Source organism: Protomyctophum bolini, assembly GCF_963924005.1.
Source record: "Protomyctophum bolini genome assembly, chromosome: 1".
Lineage (NCBI taxonomy): Eukaryota > Metazoa > Chordata > Actinopteri > Myctophiformes > Myctophidae > Protomyctophum > Protomyctophum bolini.
The window spans coordinates 18818100-18835655 of NC_137862.1; the positions used below are offsets into that span (position 1 = coordinate 18818100).

Below are 17556 nucleotides of genomic sequence, written 5' to 3' on the forward strand. Positions count from 1 at the left end.
TAGAATAACTTTACTTAAGTAAAATATTTTAGTCCTGCCTCTACTTCTGTCTCTGCTCAGAAGGGTGGTGTGAAAGATTACATAGGGGTGTCCAAACCTTTTTCAAAGGGGGCCGTATTAGAAAATATTAAAACACCCAAGGGCCAACTACATAATGTACCTTCAGATTGAAATGATTCTATTTAACTAATAACTAATCATCCTCAATATTAATATCAATGGTTTGTCAGGTGTGTGTGTGAACAAAAAGTGTATCTCAGCTCAGCCTTTCTCCATGCAGCCTTATGTCACATTACCAAATGTAACCAAGCAAGCAAGGTAAAAAGAAAAAAAAGAGAAATACAAGGAACAAAGGAACACTGACAAATTATACTCTAAATGCCCATGTTAAAAACTTGAACGTAAAAATGTCCCATACTGTTGGGCTGTTTATAATACAATTCAGGTATGAAGCTGTGGGCCGGATAAAATTCGCCCCAGGGCCGCATTTGGCCCGCGGGCCGTACTTTGGACACAGCGGGACGTAGTGCAAGGTGGCACAGAGGATGGCACAGCACAGTGTATAAAACGTAACAACTGGACAATGGATTTAGGGAAGGGGGGAGAGTGTTAGACTACAGAAGGAGGAGGATGGCTTCTCTAGACATACACCTGCTTTCATACTTGCACTTGCCCATGATATTGTTCTCTTCTTTATGTCCTTTGTCTTCAACATCGTCCTCTTCTTGTGATTTACAGGCATCGTTTAATCTCAACAGAATTTACAAGCCTGGGGACTTGGTTCTGGGTGCCGTGTTTGATGTCCACCTCTCTACTGTCTTCCCTGATCTGTCTTTCACCTCAGAGCAACAAGACCCCATTTGCTATGAGTGAGTATCACACATACATTAACGAGCAAGAGAACAGGGACAACTATTCTTTTGATGTAAAGAGGATTAGTTGGTGTTGTATATATCTACAAAGATAAATACCGGTATGCAAGTTTATGGGGACATTTTGTGTGTTAGTTTAGCTTCTACATTGATGAGTTCAGATGGGCCCAGATCATGGCTTTTGCCGTTACGGAGATCAACAGCAACCCCAGCCTGCTACCCAATGTGACTCTGGGATATATTCTTTATGATACCTGTTTCACGCTTGGAGTTTCATTCCGTGCAGCATTGTCGTTGATCAGTGGGAGAGAGAAGAGGATTCAACTGGATGAGAGCTGTGCTGGCTCTCCCCCAGTGCTGGGAATTGTGGGTGATCCTTCCTCATCGATGTCTATTGCCATATCTAGTGTGTTAGGTTTGTACAGAGTGCCCCTGGTAAGTATCTTACTCAAATCCCCCTTTTACCATCGTCATTCGTCAAATAAAAAAATAAAATTGTTGTCAGGCAATGTATTTTACCTTTTAGTTATTTATTGTTGTGTGTGTGTTTTTTTTAACGCCCCTACTTGATCATACCACAGTGTCACACAAAGTATGAGCTGTCCACCAACAAAACCTCCATCTAGCTTATGTGTGTTCAAATGGAACAAATGGCTGATATTTGGTTTGCATTTGCATGTGACAGTCTCTGTGAGCTCTCGACCTTTGTTAGATATACCAAATCATTGCATCGTGTGCAATTTCCTATCCTCTCGCATGGTTTGCTTGCAGGGTTGTCAACACAAGAAAAAGAAAAGAAAGTTGTATATTACTCACCAGATGTTTGGTGTCTTTTTCAGATAAGTTCACATGCCATGTGCTCCTGCCTGAGTGACCGGAATGAGTTCCCTTCCTTCTTCAGAACAATCATAAGTAATACCATCCAGGTGAAGCAATACCCTTCCTTCTTTAGAATCGTAATACCATTTAGGTGAACCAGGTGAAGTAGTGCATGTTCCACACACACTTGGCAATTTCCTCCCTCTATAGTGAGTGTAATTGGTATTGTGTGGTATCGCGTCTGATTTGCTTGTGTGTATTACTTCTGCTGGTCTCTGTTGATGGCATCAAAATATAACCATAGTAATCATTATCATTAGATAATCATTAGACATTTTCATTGTGGGAATATGTGTAAGAGATTTACTGATTTAGACAGACAGACAGACAGACAGACAGTACAGACAGGCAGACAGACAGACAGACACCAAAGCTTTGTGTGTTTTGGATTTTCTTTCTTGTAACCACTTCAACCCTAATCCTTATTCTGAGGGGAACATTGCAGAAAATAGTCGGCCTACAAGCACACAACGCCTCACAGCGTGAGCCAGAGGTTTACTGTAGAGGGGAAAAAAAGAGCAGATCAAGTAGGCTAACACAGCCAATGGTGGGCAGGTATACTAATAGTATCGAGGGTTTCACCTTGCAAATAGGCTAAGAGACCTTTTGGTTTTACCGTTTGTGGCAAAAGCTTGTAAATATCTAAGAACCACACAGAAGAAAACCCTTTGCCTGTACTTTTTGTGATAAAAGTGCTCAAGCCTCCTTTCTTGTTCCTGCCTTGATCTCCTTACACGCACGCACGCGCGTACAGTAGGTAGGTAGGTAGATAGGTACTAGGTACGCAGGCAGGCAGGCAGGTGGGCGTGCGTACGTACGTATGTAAAGGTACAGTATTTAAACATAAGTGGCCTACTTTGTGCAAGGTGCAAGTTGGCATCTCGACCGAGTGCATTTCTATAGTTTTTATACCTGCAAAGCTGTGATGTGACAATACATTTAATTCTGATTCTGATCTAGTTTAAGCACTTATCCCTCCATTGTGTATCCAATCAGGTGCGAGCTATGCTCCAGATCATGAGGCGGTTTGGGTGGACCTGGGTAGGACTGTTGTTTATGGATGATGCCTATGGCCGCGACGCCGCCCACATCTTCCAGTCTGAGCTGGCCCTGTCTGGTTGGGGTTGCCTGGCCTATGTGGAGGTTCTGCCCTGGAACAATGACCCAGCTGAACTGCAGAGGATCGTCTCTGTGATGAAGGCATCCACAGCTCGTGTTGTCGTTTGTATTGAATATGGGATCCGTCTGATTAGACTCATGGACGAGGTTAGGTTTGATTTAATCGCAAGCATTTTCTTTGTTACTTTTCTTTTTGACACTGTAATTTAATTGTGATTTCAGCAAATTCAATTATCTGTAATTGTGTATTTTAGCCTGGCTTGGCCAAAAAATATCACCACCAAGAGCGTTTTTTTTTCTTCTTTTTTTGATTGCATTTGCCTTGATTAATTTACAGAATATCGTATTATTACTATTAGTAGTAGTGGTAGTGGTAGTGGTAGTGGTAGCGGTAGTAGTGGTAGTAGTAGCAGCAGTAGTAGTAGTAGTAGTATAATTATTATGGTTGTTGTTGATCACAATCAACAGGTGATAAGGCAAAAGGTGACAGGTCGGCAGTGGATAGCTGACGTGAGCTTCATAGAACAGCCCAAGCTCCAGACTCCTCGCTACTTGCCCTACCTGAGAGGCACCTTGGGTATCGCAGTCCGTCGTGGAGAGATACCGGGTCTCAAGGATTTTTTGTTGAAAATACATCCTGACAATGACCTTGACAATGGGAATGAAAACAGCATAGTGAGTATCTTATTCAATTTCAACGTTCAATGTGAACTTTATTGTTACGTAGCCAGTATCGGCAGCTTTCCTGATACTTGTATCGGTCTAACTGTAGACACATGTTTCCATTTGGCATATTCTGAAACAATCCAATGTTCGGTGTCCACAATCTATCTATATTTAATCTCAATTTCAATCTGATGTCTGTTTTCAAATATAAGGAAGGAGTTACATTAATATTTCGATTTTGTTTCTTAAGGTGAGGCTGTTTTGGGAGAACACATTTCAGTGTAAATTTGCACCCCTTCCGTCAGAGTGGGAGAATGCTGGTGAAAGAGTGTGTACTGGACAAGAGGACCTAGCAACGGCAGAAACTACCTTGTTGAATTTGTCTAACCTCAGGGCCGAGTACAATGTGTACAAGGCTGTGTATGTTGTGGCCCATGCCCTCCATGACATGTTGCAGTGTGTGCCAGGAAGAGGGCCTTTCACTGGGCACAGATGTGCCACTTTGCAGACAATACAGCCATGGCAGGTGTGATATTAACAGTTTACAACAGTTTCTAGTTGGATTTCATTTTGAATAATAATAAAAAATGTAAATATCATTGGTACAAATTTGACTACTAGGATGAAAATGACAAAATGTTTTTATTCTCTCCATAATTTTGTTCACCACGATTTCTAGCTTGTGCATTACCTGGAAAAGGTCAACTTCACCACCACATTTGGTGATCAAGTATCATTTGATGACAATAGTGATGCCTTACCAATATGTGATATCATGAACTGGGAGTGGTTCCCTGATGGAAGTCCAGTAGTGAAGGTTCAGAATGTAGGTATTTTCAAGAAGTCAGCCTCCGCAAGTGAAGAACTCATCCTTGATGAAGACAAAATCTTCTGGAACTTTGAAACCAAAAAGGTCTCTTTGGCTTTCAAACATAATCTATGTTGAGCTCATGGTGTGAAGGGAATTTTGTTTGGACTGAAAATGATCATTGCTACTTTCCTCTGTAGCCACTTCGGTCGGTGTGCAGCGAGAGCTGTTCTCCTGGAACCCGTCTGGCCAGAATGAAAGGTCAACCTGTCTGCTGCTTTGACTGCATTGCTTGTTCTGAGGGAGAAATCAGCAATGAGACTGGTAGGTTTACATTACTATAGCCTACTGTATGTAGCCTATAGTAGGTTTTATTTAGGCTGATGCTGTAGGCTACTTGTCTGTCTCTTTAATCTTCTTTTTGTTAGATTCTACGGAGTGCACAAGTTGTCCGGAGGACTTCTGGTCCAATCCGCAGCACGACTACTGTGTCCCTAAGAGTGTGGAGTTCCTCTCCTACCATGAAGGTATTGGTATCTCCTTGACAACCATCTCATTGCTAGGCGCACTTATCTGTGCCATTGTCCTGGGAATCTTCATCTATTATCGAGACACGCCCATGGTACGAGCCAACAACGCAGAACTGAGTTTCCAACTTTTGCTGTCACTCAAACTATGTTTTTTGTGCTCACTTCTATTCATTGGTCGTCCCAGACTCTGGACTTGTCAGCTGAGACATGCAATATTTGGGATCAGCTTTGTGCTGTGTGTCTCGTGTATCCTGGTAAAGACTATGGTGGTGTTGGCTGTGTTCAAGGCCTCCAAGCCTGGGGGTGTGAACATTATGAAGTTTTTCGGTGCCATGCAGCAGCGAGGAACAGTTCTGGCTCTTACTTCAATCCAGGCAATGATCTGCACAGCCTGGCTTGTGTCTGCCTCTCCAACTCCTCATAAAAACACACAATACCACAGTGATACGATAGTCTATGAATGTGAAGTGGGGTCAACAATTGGTTTTGCAGTGTTACTAGGTTATATTGGTTTACTGGCACTCCTCAGTTTTGTCCTTGCATTCATGGCAAGGAATCTTCCAGACAACTTCAATGAAGCCAAGTTCATCACTTTCAGCATGTTGATCTTCTGTGCTGTGTGGATAGCCTTCATCCCGGCATATATCAGTTCTCCAGGCAAATATGCAGATGTAGTGGAGGTATTTGCTATTTTAGCATCTAGTTTTGGCCTTTTGGTGGCGCTGTTTGGACCAAAGTGTTACATAATGCTTTTGAAACCTGAGAGAAACACTAAGAAGTCCATCATGGGTCGCGGTGCCAACAAGACATAGAAGCAGAAATTGGATGATGATACATTTTCTGTGAATTCTACAACAATACGTTTCGATACTACGGTATATGTGATTGTTGATCATCTTGTTAGCAATATATTCAGTTTTTAACAGATTAAACTAACTCATGAAAAAACTTGGTGAAATTGATTAGCCTACTTTCCTTTAAGATTATCACATTACCACAGGTATACATTCCAGGCACACTCCTTTTTAATGTAGGTCATAGTGGAGGTCATTGTATGCAATCTACAATGTAATGTAGATCTTGGTTCCCAAACTTTTTCATGTTAAACCCCCAAATTGACACTAATTAGCCCGCTCACCCCAATTTGAAGGGACCATAAGAGAAGATTTTTACGGCTCTAGCAGTGATTCTCAATCCATTTCATTTCAAGCACCCCCAGAATCACATGCATTTATCTACAGACCCCCATTTAATGGCATTTTTTATCTCTGGGACCCCCAATTAATTATTGTAAAATCAAATTTCAATTTAACTCTGAGAGTGTACAAATGGAACCAAATGGACCCGTTGGTTCCATTTGTACACTCAGAGTTACAGACCCATAAGGGTCCATTTGGTTCTAAACTATCATTTAGCTGGGGACCCCCTGGAACTCCCTCAAGGACCCCCTGGGGGTCCCCGTACCCCACTTTGGGAACCACTGATGTAGATGAGTGAAGTATCTGAGATACATCCATTTAACGCTTGAACGCCACAGGGGGAAAAGACAAATGCCTTCCCATCATGCACCTGAGCAGTGCAGTGGCTGTGCTGCACTGTCCAAAAAATGTCAGAAAAAAAACAGCAAAAACAGCAGATCTACTAGTAGCTAAAATTGTTTTATTTCGTTGTGTCTTTGACGTTTGGACACAGTCTGTACGAGAGATCCTAGGTGGTCTACTCTAGAACCTGAGTTACTGGTAAAATACTAGCAGGTGGTGGCCATTTTTTGTGGCCAATTTGGCTGCCATGGTTAGCACGGGAGAAATTTGTGCATATTTGTGTGTAGCTGTCTGCCAAATTTCATGCTTTTGTAAAGTGCACGATTCCATCAAAATAATGCACAAAGATGCCAGACTACTGGTGGGGTCAATGTCAGACATACAGCATCAGAGAGTGTGCATTTCCCAAACGTAAATTTGATTGATATTGCACTTCTGACAGAGAGATCTCACAAAGTGCTTTTAGTAAGGTTAAAAACAGTGCATCCAAGTCCCTGACTTGAATGCACTGTTTTTCAAACCCAAAATACCAAAAATAAACATAAGGCCCCTTGTAGATCCTTCTAAGTGCTGGTATTTCCGTATTGTGTCGAATATACTGTAAGACAATGTTGTATTCCAATGAAAATATCCTAAATAACGGGTTTGTACTATATTATAGGCCTGCCCTAGACTATTGTACATGCCATTACACATCCACACCGATAGATGGCGCCCACACAGCGGAAACCAGTGTTATGAATCGAGCATAGAAGCAACAGGACAATGGCTACAGCTGTGATGTAGAAACGATGTGACCATCTCAAACAGAGTGGTTCAAAAGCTGGCATGTTAACCAAACAACAGAAGAGAAGTTATGATGCCTTCACAACACCTAGAGTGTAGCGCTGATAACACTGCAGCGCTAGGCTGTCCCATACTTTTACCTGTCCCCCTATCAACATATTGGCAGATATGAACTAACAGTACGTTAAAGCAACTGGTATAAGAAGGTCAAGGTTCAAGTTTCTTTATTATTTGTCTCCCGAGGTAGAAATTTGTCTTAGACAAAGGGCCCACATGCAAGCGTAGCCCTTATTGTCCATGTCGCCGCAGTGCAGTGCCAAATAGAAAGAAATAGATAGAGTGCCACTCTGTCGAGTGCATACTTGCTTGTTGCACACTAGTAGGCCATGAATGGCCAACTAGTGCGCAAGCAGAGCGCGCAAGTACTTTCTAATTATTAGGTGTAAAAAACATATTGTAATTGCGTCACCATCGAAAAACCAATTACACTCTGGCATTGGGTCCTTTAATCCACATATTTCTTATGTCATCATTGAGAGCTAGTTATACATATACTATGTATGTATATGTAATTTGTAAGTTGATTAGCGGCATACTGTGGTTACTTTGCGCCTACGCACCGTCCCAGCCAACCCGCCACTTTTGATGCGTATGCACCGTCCCAGCAAATTGTGCCTGATACGGCAGTGGTGCCAGTTTACATACATGTCACCCATTCTTGAGATAAGGGACAAAACCTTTTTCAAACTGGATTTTTTTTTTTTTTAAGATACATTCAAATCAAATAGATGTATTTGTAGACACAGGTCTCAACTACCAATCTTGAGAAGGAACAGGTTTTTCGCATAACATTTCTTTCTAAAATGGGACATTTATGCACTTAATACCTGATTCATGTCAACTCCGTCAGACACACTAAAATCCCTTTTAATTGAATTTTATCATTTCAACAATAATATAAAGTCCTCAGTTATCTTATAATGGCTTTCAGTAATCAAGTTAAGTAATACAAATCTTTTAATATTATTTTGTTCCAATATCACACTATTATGAAATATCCAATTTCTCAAAACCGTCATTTCAACCTTTATTTTCAATATTATAACATGAAAACCATGTAAAAAAAAAAAAAATCATCATTACGTATCATTTCAGTTGGTGTTTCAATACATAAGCACAAAAGATTTGACAGCAAATTTTCTATTTCTTTGGAAATTAACAAAAACATCACGGGACGAACGTCTGACGGAGTTGACGAACATCTGACGGAGTTGACAAGTTTAACTGATTTAGGTTCTAGACCACCTAGGATCTTGATTCTGGTGACTAATCCCACATTTTCAAGGATGAGGAATACAGTGGTACTATTTAGATTTGCCCTGTGAACATGGCAGCCATTTTTCAAAATGGCCGCCAACTTTCTGTTATTTCCCAATAACTCAAGTTCTACACCACCTAGGATCTTGATTCTGGTGACTAATCATACATTTTCAAGGATGTGGGATACATTGGTACTATTTAGATTTGTCCTGTGACCATGGTAGACATTTTTCAAAATGGCCGCCAACTTTCTGTTATTTCCCAATAACTCAAGTTCTACACCACCTAGGATCTTGATTCTGGTGACTAATCATACATTTTCAAGGGTGAGGAATACAGTTGTACTATTTAGATTTATCCTGTGACCATGGATGGTAGACATTTTCAAAAATGGTGGACCTGCTATTATTTTACCAATTTACTCAGGGAATATTATCAGAATAATATAAAATCTGTGAATACATTTCTTACCAAGAATTTTCTTCACCAATGTTTGTAAAGGTGTCTACTAACATATCCCACATTGGTTTCTATTTGACCACCCTAGGGGCATGTTTGACAGCTGCTGAAAGTTGGGTACCATCAACAACCAATATAAGGCTAAATGTTCTAAATTTCATTATGCTTTAAGTAGCATGTGGCATGTCAAACTAGGGGCTTTTCATGATTCTGGATCCATTCCAAGCATTAGTTTTGCACAAAAAACACTACGTTGGCTAAAAACGGCCATAGCCATCATCACAGATGTGATGAGGTCAGCACATGTCGGCACCTTTGGGCAAGTGGCTATGGCCAAACTAGGGGGTCTATGGCCAAACTAGGGGTCAAACTCCTTGGGCTAAATTCGGTGAGGTGAACAGTGAGCAGTGAACAGTGAGGGAAAGACTGAAGACAGAAGATTTGGCTTCAGGACCATCAGGCAGGATGTGCAGACACTGAAGGCATCAGTGTCTTTCTCTGTGTCCCCAGCATGTCAACCAAAGCAATGTTACCAAATCAAAGGAGCCTTCACCTCATGTCACCTGGGGCTGGGTGAGCAATCGTATCCTGTATCTAAACTCACAACTAAATACAGACACTTGGCCAGACTGCCGTTTGAAAGGGTCAAACCCCTCATCCTGATTGGGGAAGACCACCCCACCTAATCACACCAACCGAAGAAGTGAGGTTGGGGCCTCCAGGTGGGCCAGCAGCCATCTGCACAAGACTGGGCTGGACCCTGCAGGAAAGCAATCTCCAGCCAAGACAATGTAAGTTGACTATAACAGAGCCCCAGAACACAGAGCTCAGGAGAAGGATGGAGAAACACTGGCAGGAGGCCACCAAGATACAATGCCCCAGAGACCCAGAGTGTGCCACCACTGGCAGTAAGGAGATCAACTGCTGCAGCAAAGATGTCATGAAAGGCAAGTCTCCACCAAAAAAAACCCTGAACCTAATCGGGGTGTCAAGAGACCAAAGTTTCTCCCCCACAGTTCCCTGCAGTGGCCAGTGAAGTCAAACTGTGCATCTGTACCTGAAAGGGGCAAGTCAAAGGCCAGAAAGCCCACCTCCTTTTAATGTCCTGTCAGTAGAAACTCAACCTGCACCTGAAATAAGCCCTTACCTCTCCCAGAGAAAGTTCATCCTTGAAAATGTAATGATTAGTCGCCAGAATCAAGATCCTTGGTGGTCTAAAACTTGAGTTATTGGTAAAATAACAGCAGGTTGGTGGTCATTTTGAAAAACAATGGCTGCCATGGTCACAGGACAAATCTAAATAGTACCACTGTATTTCTCATCTTTTAAAATGTATGATTAGTCGCCAAAATCAAGATCCTAGGTGGTCTAAAACTTGAGTTATTGTAAAATAACAGCAGGTGGCGGCCATTTTGAAAAAAAAATGGCTGCTATGGTCACAGGACAAATCTAAATATTACCAATGTACCCCACATCCTTGAAAATGTATGATTAGTCACCAGAATCAAGATCCTAGGTGGTGTAGAACTTGAGTTATTGTAAAATAACAGCAGGTGGCGGCCATTTTGAAAAATGGCTGCCATGGTCACAGGGAAAGTCTAAATTGTACCACTGTATCCCTCATCCTTGAAAATGAGGTCTTAGTCACCAGAATCAAGATCCTAGGTGGTGTAGAACTTGAGTTATTGTAAAATAACATCAGGTGGCGGCTCTTTTGTAATATGGCTGCCATGGTCACCACGAGACAAATCTGTGATGGCCCCATAGCCAAAAATGTTCCTTAAGGCATGCTCTAACTGTGTGCCAAATTAGAATACTGCCCATTATTCAAAAACAATAATTTTATTGTTTTAGGAACACTTTTGTCAACTCCGTCAGATACACGTCAACTCCGTCAGACACAAAATCTGACGGAGTTGACGTCTGACGGAGTTGACAAAATGGCATTTGTTTTCATCTTAACCCTCTTTAGTACAATGTAGCCATTTTGTTTTTGCTTAATTTTGTTAGCTAAACCTAACCCCTAAACTAAAATAATAAACATTATTTTGGAATTCTTAACAAAGATCATAATAATGTCCTGACGGAGTTGACATGTAAAAGCTGTGACCACATTGTTATCAACATTGTTTGTTTAAAATATCAAACAATTGAATGCTTGTCAGACCAGGTACTCCACTGTTGCAACAAATATAAATGGGACTTGGAAAAGGAGTCTTCAGGCTAAATCTGTCGACAATATTTTCTGATTAATTTAAGACTTTTAAAAAAACCTGACGGAGTTGACGGAGACGTGGGACGAACATTTGATATGAGATATTTAATAGAAAATATAAATTAACTGTGTATATTATTTGCTATGTTGTTGACAATCTACTTTAATTTAGTATGTATATTTATGTGATTGTGACAGTATTAGACACTTTTTTGGCAGTTTGAAATTGTGGCCACTTGCTGGGGACAGGCTAAATACAGGCCTTTTTGGGTACAGGGCCTGCTTTTAACTAATTCAGATGGAATATGAAAACAATTATAATGAAATTAAGGGCATAATAATACACAACTGTATTACACTTAACTTTGCAAGTGCTTTTATTTTTATGAATTAATTTATTTTTTACATAAAATAAGGCTCTTATGTGTGGGACATGTTTTTTCCACTTTTGTCCCTCATCTCAAGAATGAGTGATGTATACACATGCAGGAGCATTACCTTTAATCCTCCCAACACTAAAACATATCGTCATTACGTCACCATCGAAAACCAATTACACTCTGGCATTGGGTCCTTTAATCCACATATTTCTTACGTCATCATTGAGAGCTAGTTATACATAATACACACCATGTAATCTGGTCCCAGCAAATCAGGCACAATTTGCTGGGACGGTGCATACGCACCAAAAGTGGCGGGTTGGCTATTACTATAACTATTACTTGCGCTCTCTGCTTGCGCAAGTAATTATGTAATTTCACGTGACACGTGTGCGTGCACACTGCTCACTGGTTGGTAGTAGGGTTATGAGGGTTCAGAGCATAAGGCTGATGTTTGGGAATTGACTATTATAGCACCAGGATGAACAGACTCAATACTTTATTAACAGTTTGCAAAAAGAGGTACATTTATACAATAATTCTAAAAGGATAACATCAAACGCTTGTTTCCATCGTGATCCTGTGTATTCAATTCATCAAGACACATAACGACATACGGTAGCCTACTATACGCTAGATACCAAAAATGTATACTAGGAGCAGTAAAAGTATATTTACAGAAAAACAGTGGAGGTTAATTTCTTTTCACAAACTAGAAGACTTGTCAAGGTGACGGTCCAGTTCCACATTGCAGACAGGTGCTCTTTTATGGTGGGATAGGCCTATAGGGAGTCACGATTTTTGATGGTTGATGGTAGGGCATTCCACATGTGGAGCAACCACTTCTACATCCAGCTTTGTCCGTGTACCTGTGTACGTACGTACGTCAAATGAGCATGAGTGGTGTGCGCATGCGTGCGCGTGCAGCACTGGTGTGCACCCGCACCCGTGTGTGTAGTGCCGTGCATGTGCGCGTGCACCACTGGTGTGCGCACGCACCCGTGTGTGGACGTTGTTGCTACATAATTAGCGTCAATGCTAGCGACCTAAAATATAGCCGTCCTTGCTCTAGGAAGCGCCAATGTTTCCATCTAGACCACCGGATTATCAGCAAAAACCTCCGAAAATCGCGCTAATGGACCAAACCATGGAGAGCTCCGTAGATTATGAGTTATTCAGCTTTTAGAGAGGGGAGTTGCGCCACTTGGTTCACACAGGTGTGATTTTTTTTTAATATAGCCTACATACTACATACTAAAAAAATTAGAAAAATCATGGAAAAACCTGAAGACATAGCCTACTATTATCACTCCATTGAACCACCGCATTTACTTTACTAATAGATAGATATACCAGTTGTAACCAAAACCCAACCTTTATTCATTGCAGCCAGCAACACCTTCCTGGATCTCAGCCAACTCCCTCCCCACGGGGCACCCTCCCACACTGTCAGGAAATCCCAGTGGGAACTGTAACTGACTTGACTAACATTCCGTTCACCACAGCAAATCCTCCTCCTCCTCCTCCTCCTCCGACCGACAGCAATGTGAACCGATTCATTATGTTGAACTGTCCATCAACTGTCTGTCTGTCAGTCGTGTGTGCGTGCGTGTGTGCGCGCGCATGCGTGCGGCTTCCACACAGCTGTGATCCATACACTCTGACGGACCAATGATCGACGGTCTAGACCCGGATACAGTAGGCGGGGCTTATGATTTAAAATGAAGCCGCACGCACGCGTTCCGTAGCAGTGTGTTTGGGGCGTAGCTGCAACAAGGTAAGGTTTGTTTGAGAACCGCAAGGTTGTTGTCCAACATTAACGCTGTTGTTACAACATTAGTGTTGTTAGAAGGACTGTCGGTTGTTTATTGTGACTCTAAAAGGACAACAATATGAGGAATGTGTTGGTACTTTTTTAGACACAAACAAATGAACAAACAAACAAACCGGTGGAAAGTAAATAATTACATCTACTGAAGTACTGTGGACAATAATATTGTACTTTTATATTCTATTATTTGGACACTTTACTAGTTATTTTGTAGATTCGGATTATTTAAAAAAAATATCCTTTTGGCTACATTGGCTACACAATTTACCACTGGGCTACAACCTAATTTTGGCCATTTGGAAGTAGCTGATCTACAATCTCACAATGCATTGTGATGCAATGCATTGTGAGATTGTAGATACACAAGTTGTAACTGTGGCTCAGACACATTCATAAGATTAAGCTAAACTAAATGTCTCTCTGCTGGATGGGAAATTCAAATGTACAAACGTACACATGCATACAAAAGTAGCAGATCTACATGCCAACTTCTACCATACAGAGCAACTTTATTTCAACTTTAAAGGACCACTTCACCCCTTTTGCAGCCAGATCTTATTTGAATGATTTTTGAGACAAACACTTTCCTGGGGGTTTTTATGTGTTTTTAGATATTTTAGTATTTCAAAGTGTCCATGGACTCCATGATGTCATGGACACCGGGCTCACTTCCTTCCTGAACTACAATTCCCACAATGCTTTGGGCCACTGCTCCTCCTTGTCTTACTGAGACAACATTTAGTCCAGGAAGGAAGTGAGCCCAGTGTCCATGACATCATGGACTCTTTGAAATACTAGTGTTTTTTGTCTCAACATCATTAAAATAAGATCTGGTTGCAAAAGAAAAATGCAAGAATTTCCTAAAGATGTATTTTCTACTATGTATAAAATCTGGATGAAGAGTAATGTTGGTGTATGTTTGTGTCTTACAGGTTGATCATGTGACCTTGGTGTCATGCAGTGACCTTGGATGCAGTCTTCAGGAGATGGCTGGTATTGGTAATAGAGTGTCTACTCGGCTGAGCTGAAACTTATAACGGTGTCAACGAACGCTCCCTGAGATTACGAGGCGTACGGTGCTCGGGACGTATTGTGCCATACAACCTACGCGGCTCTATTAATACCGGCTATCTTCAACCGAGCGACGGAAGGCCCCTCACGGTAATTACATGTGGCTGTAGTAGAAACTAGGGTTGTGTCATGTTGAACATATGAATACGAAGTTTCCTTTTTAGCTTTTAGTCTTCATAAAATAAATGGTTGCACAAGGCAGATTATAGCCCTAGAATGTGTGTAATAATGGTGACAGCCCTGTCAGTGACTGTTATGACTTCCAAAATGTCATCCTGTAGGCCGACAACTAATTTTCTTTTCCCCTGCCATAATGTGCCATTTCAGAAAGTGAAGCTGGCTGGAGGTGTGAACTCTATGCTGTTGCCACTGCTGGGTGAACTCTATGCTGTTGCCACTGCTGGCTGCTGTTATCAGTGAAGGTTAGTTAACCGTCTGATTCCTGCTGCTTGTTTAAGTGGGCTACATGCTACCATACCATAGGTTGTCTTTCGCGCCATGTATAATTTCACTTAATTTGTGTATAATGCCAGTCCACATCACCGTTATGTGATGTTTGTGGAGGCATGTGATTTATTTATCGTTTAACATAATTTACGGGTAAAGTCTGTCCACATCCACATCACATATGTATGTTCTCTTGTGTCTCCTTTCTCTTCTATTCTTTGGATTTAATAAAGTTATTTATTTTTTGTTGTCATAGTTTTTAATCGCATTTTGCTTTATTTTATTTAAGTAATGTCTTTCTTCTTGCCTATCTATTGCCCTAGTTCTTCACTAGTGTTTTATGAGTGTACAAATGTGATGTGGAGGTGTGTGCTTTATGTCTTGTGTCATTATGGTAGCATGTAGCCCCTTAACACTGTGTTTACAGCTTACTATGCTGTAGGTCTGTGGAAACTAACAAGAGGAAGCAAATGATGGCCGCTGTGTCATTTGCTTCCTTAAGGTTGGTGTGTGTTTTGTTTAGTGCTGATATTGAAGGTAAGTGAGTGTAGTTTATTATCCTTGACTGTTGGGCAGAAACCTTGTATCTCCATAGTTCAACCTTTAGTAAATTAATTTCCTTACTTGGTCATGCTACAGTGTCACACACAAGTAGCAAATGGCCACTCTCATGAGGCAAAGATAATCCATTATTGCATATTTAACATGTAGTATTCTGTTTTTCTAATCTATCAAACCAGTGAAGTATCAGAAAGAGCTTGTGACTAAATAACATTGGAACACAGATTATTATATTAATAATATTGGTCCATAAAAGTAACCGTTTTGGACGTACAAGGTTTTTACCCAACATTCATCTTTTCTCTCCTTCTTTGCTTTAATAAAGTTATTTGTTTTTGTGGTCAGAGTTTTTAATCGCATTTTGCTTTATTGTATTGTAATTTCTTATTTCTTTCTTGCCTATCTATGACACTAGTTCTTCACTAGTGTATGTGTGACTTGGGTCATGTCTCGTGTACAGTTTCTCATTTGGAGCAGTTTCATGTAATTTACCAGTAAAGCCTCATCACGTTAGTTCACATCAGATATGAACACAGGCCTGGTATGTGATGTGCATTTATGTGTTTTTTTTAAAGGTGATATTTCACAGCAATTGCGGATAGCTAGTCATTCACGTCTGTTGGCATTGCGCCATACGAATTGTGTTTATTGCTGTTCATGTTGTGTACTCATGTTCATAATATTGCTGACAAATACTGGGGCGCAAAGAATGCTGCTACCTCGTATAATTTATGTCAATCGTCCACAAATGGCATAAATTGTACAGTCTTGCCCCATGTTTCCTACATGGGACAACTAGATAGAAAAATACTTGCGCCACGGAAACCTAAAGGCCAACTGCTTGGGCAGAGACCAAGAAAATCTATTTTGCTCATGTTCATAAAGCGCTCCAAGTGCTTGAAGTGAAAAGTGCAGCAGCAAACATCTAGGTCATAAGACCATTGTTCGTGCTATATTATCAGATCTAATTTGTGAGTAAAGCTTCATTACGTAAGCCCACATCACCTATGGACACAGGCCCGGTATGTGATGTGTGTTTATGTCTTGTCTCATCTCACATTTGAAATTGTGAGTAAGGCTTCATCATGTCATCCCAACATCACATAATGAACTTAGGGTTAGGGTAGGGCTAGGTATGTGATGTTGGTTTATGTGATGTATGTCTTATGTGCAAGCTTCATCGCGTCAGTTAACATCACATTATGTGGTGTGTATTGATGTGATTTATTTATGCTGCCATTTGCAGCTAAAACTTTGGCATTGACGATGGGCCTATGACTCAAACGTTTTCTGCTGCACTTTTCACTTTTAGCACTTTGCAGAACTTTATGAGCATGACAAAATATTTTCTTAGTTTATGTCTGAGGAGTTTTCCTTAAGGTATTTGTGGAGTGAGTCTTCCGGTTTTCAATTGTATAAAGACATAAGCATGGCTATCATTTATAGTCGAGATTCAAATTGAGTGTGTAGGCTCTCTCTTTTTTAATTATTTTGCTAAATTGAAACTAATGACTGATTTGGACCTGTAAATTATAAAACAAAAAATAAGGCACTGGTGTGGTACTCCTGGTTTACCAGAACGGGGTTCAACTCCCTGCGGTGCCCTCAATTTGTTGTATTTACATGGTTCATTTTCTGCTCATTGTTTCCTTTTCATAGATGATAACCCCCAGGTTCTTTACTGTGTTTCTACTCTCTACAGTTGGGTTACAAGTCTATTTAGGGACCAAGCCCGAAGGGACTCTTGGTCCCTTATTTTTCTCTTCTCCTTCCACCAAAAATGTTAGTTCTGGCTGAACTGTGCTGTCGGGTTTTCGTCAAACTTGGCAATATGGTAGCCCTCCTTTATTTTTTTTTGGCCTCCCAATAATTTGAAAATGACGATTTGCCCTGATTTCCCATCACCCCATCTGATCAGGACAACCTAGAGGGCAATGCCAAACGGCGAGGACACAAAGCACACAACCATTGTCCAATGGGTGGCGCTATAGCACTCAACTGAAAAATTCAAACTTTAAACAGGCATAGCTCATGAACTGCTTGACCGTGAGCAATAAAACGTTACCCATGT

General features: G+C 40.9%; 1 protein-coding gene across 1 annotated transcript in view; it reads left to right on the plus strand.

Annotated features, from left to right (window-relative positions):
• The window catches only part of LOC308319578 (extracellular calcium-sensing receptor-like), a gene marked incomplete at both ends in the record, with an annotated part of 31301 nt that extends 25615 nt beyond the window's left edge, over positions 1 to 5686 (plus strand). The window contains 8 exons of the mRNA XM_080769680.1: positions 1034 to 1307; positions 1712 to 1798; positions 2748 to 3017; positions 3339 to 3545; positions 3787 to 4062; positions 4216 to 4449; positions 4545 to 4668; positions 4773 to 5686. Coding sequence (XP_080625806.1) covers positions 1034 to 1307; positions 1712 to 1798; positions 2748 to 3017; positions 3339 to 3545; positions 3787 to 4062; positions 4216 to 4449; positions 4545 to 4668; positions 4773 to 5686 — 2386 coding nt within the window. The remainder of the gene's footprint in view (positions 1 to 1033; positions 1308 to 1711; positions 1799 to 2747; positions 3018 to 3338; positions 3546 to 3786; positions 4063 to 4215; positions 4450 to 4544; positions 4669 to 4772) is intronic.
• Positions 5687 to 17556: the final 11870 nt, after the last annotated feature.